Source organism: Alosa pseudoharengus, unplaced genomic scaffold (genome assembly GCF_046254945.1).
Source record: "Alosa pseudoharengus isolate Yale_2024_CS ecotype anadromous, Long Island Sound unplaced genomic scaffold, YU_APseudo_1.1 YU_APseudo_1.1_scf_17, whole genome shotgun sequence".
In the NCBI taxonomy this organism is placed as follows: Eukaryota; Metazoa; Chordata; class Actinopteri; order Clupeiformes; family Clupeidae; genus Alosa; species Alosa pseudoharengus.
This window is the reverse complement of record NW_027468640.1, coordinates 33,041,379-33,046,378: the sequence shown is the minus strand read 5'-3', so window position 1 is coordinate 33,046,378 and position 5,000 is coordinate 33,041,379. Positions and strand designations below refer to the sequence as shown.

The 5,000-nt window shown below is 43.6% G+C and overlaps 1 protein-coding gene across 1 annotated transcript in view; it reads right to left on the bottom strand.

Moving 5' to 3' along the window:
- Positions 1–5,000, bottom strand: part of arap2 (ArfGAP with RhoGAP domain, ankyrin repeat and PH domain 2) — a 79,104-nt gene that overhangs the window by 68,366 nt on the left and 5,738 nt on the right. The window contains exon 5 of the mRNA XM_076288404.1: positions 415–894. Within this exon, the coding sequence (XP_076144519.1) occupies positions 415–894 (480 nt within the window). The remainder of the gene's footprint in view (positions 1–414; positions 895–5,000) is intronic.

Here is a 5,000-nt window from a genome sequence, read left to right as displayed (position 1 = left end):
ACGTCATTTTTTAAGATTCATTATGTTAGGTTTCTTTCCTCGTTTTGGCAAGTAACCGTGTTATAAGCGGGATAATGTATTGTCCGCCGGTAATTATCAGAAAATAAGTCCCTTCAGGTCGAAGCAAAACCCCTCCGCTGCGCGTCGGGGTTCTGTTCTCCCTGTCGGGACTTATTTTCTGATAATTACCGGCGGACAATACATTATCCCTTACATGATAACCCATTGGTGTATACACATTAAATAGGCATTGTCACAACACTCAAGGTGTTTTCTTTCAAATAAATCTAATTCAAAAACAAACTGGAAATGTGGCATTTCTTGTTTGGTTGGTGTGTGTGTGTGTGTGTGTGTGTGTGTGTGTGTGTGTGTGTGTGTGTGTGTGTGTGTGTGTGAAGATATTGCGAGCCTTACCCTTGAGGGGAGAGCTTGTCCAGCCAACCGGTCTTAAGGGCAGCCCTGGGCCCTCCATAGAAGCAGGCATAGGGAGAGATGGCGGACTCCACGTCCTCGGGCAGCTCCACTCTAGCCGGCCCCGCCAGCGCGTCCAGCGGCTCCGTGTAGACGTCGTTCTCGTCCGCACGTACGGGCGGCACAGCCGAGGACACCGGCACCGACGATATCGCCGTCACCTCAGCCCCAGGGGGCTGACCCTGAGATGGCGCCGGCGTGGAGAGGTTGGCAGGGGACGGCGACCTGGGGGAGCGCTGACCGCTCTGGCCGGCCGGCCGCGGAGGCTCCAGGAAGCCCTGGACAGTGGAGTAGTCGGCGTCTTCCTCCTCCTCACCACGGTTACGGTCATCAACACCCTCAACGGCCACGGGGACTGGGTCAGGTGCCACCTGCTGGTCTTTGCTGCCCGGTCGCTGCTCATTCTGCTTAGGCTGCTTCTTACTGATGAGGGTCAGCCAGAGAAGGGACAGGAGAAGGGGGGGGGGGGGGGGGGGTTGTTAGAATCATCGAATCCAGCATTGTACCCTTCATTAACACTGCTACAGTAGCCTTCTTGTTCTCAGAAGGTTTTGTTTGAGTAAAAAGGATTTCTGAAAAAAATCCACCCAATTATATGAAGCAGTAGGATTTAACAGAGAGACACAGATAGATGCTATATATGTATAGATATGTATAGCTAAGTAGATATTGACAGAGGCGTTAATATACTGTATACAGATACATAGGTGCATTGATTTGTAAAAGGTATAGACAGGTAGGTGCATAGAGAGTGGGTACATTGGTATATAACTGCTCATGTCAATGTCTTCTTTTGGCACTTTTCTGATTCAACACTGACTCAAGGCAACCTGATCCAAGTCCAACTGAATCGGTAAATGTAAGCTCTCCTCATTACTCTCCTGGGCTATTTTCAGCACTCAGAGGACCCATGCTGACTGTTGGTGTACATGTTGGTAGTTGTAGGTAAAGGTCATTTTGGGACTTCATTGTCTCTTGTCTCTCATAGGCTGCATCCTGTTGCATAAACACCCACTGCACTCATATTGTACATTGTGGCATATATATGATTTCCTTTCTGTGGTTAACATCATATTCTACATAATACTACAGCATCTTGGTGTACTAGTACAGTAGGCCCTGGTCCTACACAATGTACCCCCTCACCTCCAAAACACTGAGATCACTAATTTAAGTATATTTATGTGTCCTTGGCTGAGGTACATTCAGGTGGCTTTCATAGGGCTGCCAGTATTAGACGTTGCCTGGGTGCTAATTACTACAAAACACCAGACGAGAGAGGCAGTTTATACTTCCTGCCTTCTCATCTATACTGGGTCATCAAAGGCCCTTCAAAGCGAAGGGATAGGCCTGTGGTTTCAACCGCAACAGACATGGCCCTGTTAATGAATGCACATGCACATGAGCACTCACAGCATCCCCGAGCTGTGTGTGTGTGTGTGTGTGTGTATGTATTGTCTTTGTATGTCTCTGTGTGTGTGTGTGTGTATCTTTGTCTGTGTGTGTGTGTGTGTGTGTGTGTGTGTGTGTGTATTGTCTTTGTCTGTCTGTCTGTGTGTGTCTGTGTGTGTGTGTCTTTGTCTGTCTGTGTGTGTGTCTTTGTCTGTCGGTGTGTGTGTGTGTGTGTGTGTGTGTGTGTGTGTGTGTGTCTTTGTCTGTCTGTGTGTGTGTGTGTGTGTGTGTGTGTGTATATGTGTGTGTGTGTGTCTTTGGCTGTGTGTGTGTGTGTGTATGTGTGTGTGTGTGTCTTTGTCTGTCTGTGTGTGTGTGTGTGTGTATGTCCACAGTTGCAGCCCCCAACCACAGGGTAGGTGTGTGTAAGGGCCCATGGTCTGAAGCATATGGTTTAAGTGCATTTAGGGCGTGTCCAGTCCACTTTTGCTAGTTTGATGGTGCAATAAATAAGGAATCAGATGCCAGGCACATGGTTTAAAAGGGCATAACATTCATTAAACCAATAAGAGTGCCATCTCCCATTCCCTTTAAGAGCCAGGAGTGTGTACTATAAGGGGCCCTATCATGACATTCTAAAGTGCATCGTCACTCGTCAAAAGTCTATTCAAATTTAGTAGGATGTCCAGTTCACATTGGGAGGGGTTTCGTTCTCAAAAGTGGAGCGCATGGCGTAACAAGGTGTTCCTAGGCCTTTTAATCAGTCATATGGGTGTGTTTGGGGCGTAACATCATTTTAAACCAATGAGAATGACATCTGTCATTCCCTTTAACGGCGCAACGCGCGATATGTCAAATAAATGCATCGGTATTTTGGCATTCAACGGCGCATTTGAAGGAGGCTGCTTGCAAGACCGTATGGAATAGTCATTCTTAAACCATGCTTTACTAAAATCTAGCATAGCCTTCACGCATTTGCACTCGTCTATTATTTGAACTCATTGGCAAAGTGAAACTAACTTCACCAAGGAGTCAGTCAACGACAAGACAGTTATATGCAGTTACTTTCACTATTGACTGACAATGGGTTACCATCGAAAACATAGGCTGGAAAAAACAACACTTACCCTAATGTTGCTCAAATGACTGAATAAAACAACATTTATCCTGCAGAGGAGTTGCTTATATCTCTTGACAGTGCGTCTTCAGCTGTGCTCCATACGTGTCTCTCGCCTCTCCCCTAATCACTTTTAACCGTCATTACCAATTTGCAAATGATGGTGAATAACTACTCATCATGAGATGTACAGTATTTCGTAATATCTTTATTCTAATTATGTTTCCCATTGTAATCGTGCAATTTGTAATGCTTTGCATGGACGTGCGCTGGTGTGCGTTCATGAATGATAGAAGGATGGTGCGTGCACCTGCCAATATGACTGTTGACATGCGCTCTTAAAATAGCATATGAACAACTCGCCATTGACTTCTGACCAGGTTTAGGTGGTGTATGATAGCGATTTTTAGACAATGCGCCAGGGCCCTCCCTAGGTTGTTAATTGCCACACCCCTGGGCGCAATGCTTAAAAAATAAGCGTGCAAAATACCGAATTCAACTTTCCGCGGGTGAATAACGAGTATTACGCCATGCGCTGGTGGCCCAAAATACAGCCCAAGGTCTTGCTACTAGGCAGATCCACTGCCCATTTCACTTTAGTCCATGACTTTCTTTTGATGCAGCAGGCAAAAGATGGGGCCCTAAATATGTGCATCTGCGCGTCTGTAAGTGTGTGTATGAGGGTACACACATCACACAGCAGACACCTACTTCTCCTTTTACTGTTCTTCTACTTACAGCCACCGCCTTGCTTACTGACCTCAGTGTGTGTTTGTGTGTTTGTGTGCGAGCGTGTGTGTACAGTATGTATGTGTACAAAACACACCTACACAAGTGACTATAAAACAGCAGTGAGAGTGAGTGATCATGTTTACCCTATCTAGTATTTCAGTAAGTAAATTTTGGCAAAAAGCGGAATATCAAATGTAGTACCCACTGTATTACATTTACACCATACATGTGCTTGCTTTAAAATGACTAGTGCAGTGTCCGTTCAAACATGCTATTCTTGTAGCCCAATTACATGCCTGCAGGTAGGCCTGCTTTGAAAATAGGATGATAGAGAAAAACATAATTCCAGGTAAGCATTCAATAATGAATAGGCCTACAGATAATATAATAATATAATACATGTGAAGTGAGCAGAATTTAAGCATGGCTGCATGTGACATTTTTTACAAATCAAAATGACATAATCCTAACAGCTGTTTTGAGTCAAGGCTATATGCTTAGCATTAGGGGTGTGAATCTCTCATGTAAAAGACGATACGATTCACATCTAGATACATGGGCACGATTCGATACAAGAAAAGATACATGTTCATAAAAAACGATTCAGTACGATTCGATGCGATGCGATTCGATGCAGTTCGATGCAGTTGAAGAATGGAAAGCATTCTGAAAGATTTTTTATCATTTGCTTAAGGTGCAAATTAATTTTATATTATAAATTATCATGGTCATGTCAATTAGACAAAAACAAATGTGTGAATATGATTATCTAAACTGAGGTTTGTATCATATATTGTATTGAAATGAAAAAAGAATAGTCTACATTTCAGCCAAACAAAGCAGCCAGATACAACATAAAAATACATTTTTATAGACTTTATAGATTTTATAGAGTTATATCTGATTGTTTTCAAGGAGCTGTAGCCTATTGTTGAGGTAAGACAATACCGAAATAAAATAAAACGGTGCTTAAGACAATCTTGGCCTTTTCTCATAGCTAGAACAACATAGGCCTACATATCAATGAACTGGGTACATCGTTTTAGCAGCAAGGGCCAAATTATTCTTTAACATTAAGGAAATCCCTTCATCAAACGTAACGCTACTCTACAGACTATCGTTGCCGTTTAGGAATGCTATAGTAAGTGTTTAATTTCGCGCTGGATTTTGACAAACAAAAGAGTAAAATCTGTCAAACTACGACAGAGTGCGAGTTGTCACGTGCTTAAGTTGCAGTAGATGTATGGGTAATGAAGTCCTTTGTCTACTTTGGGCAATGAGTATAGCC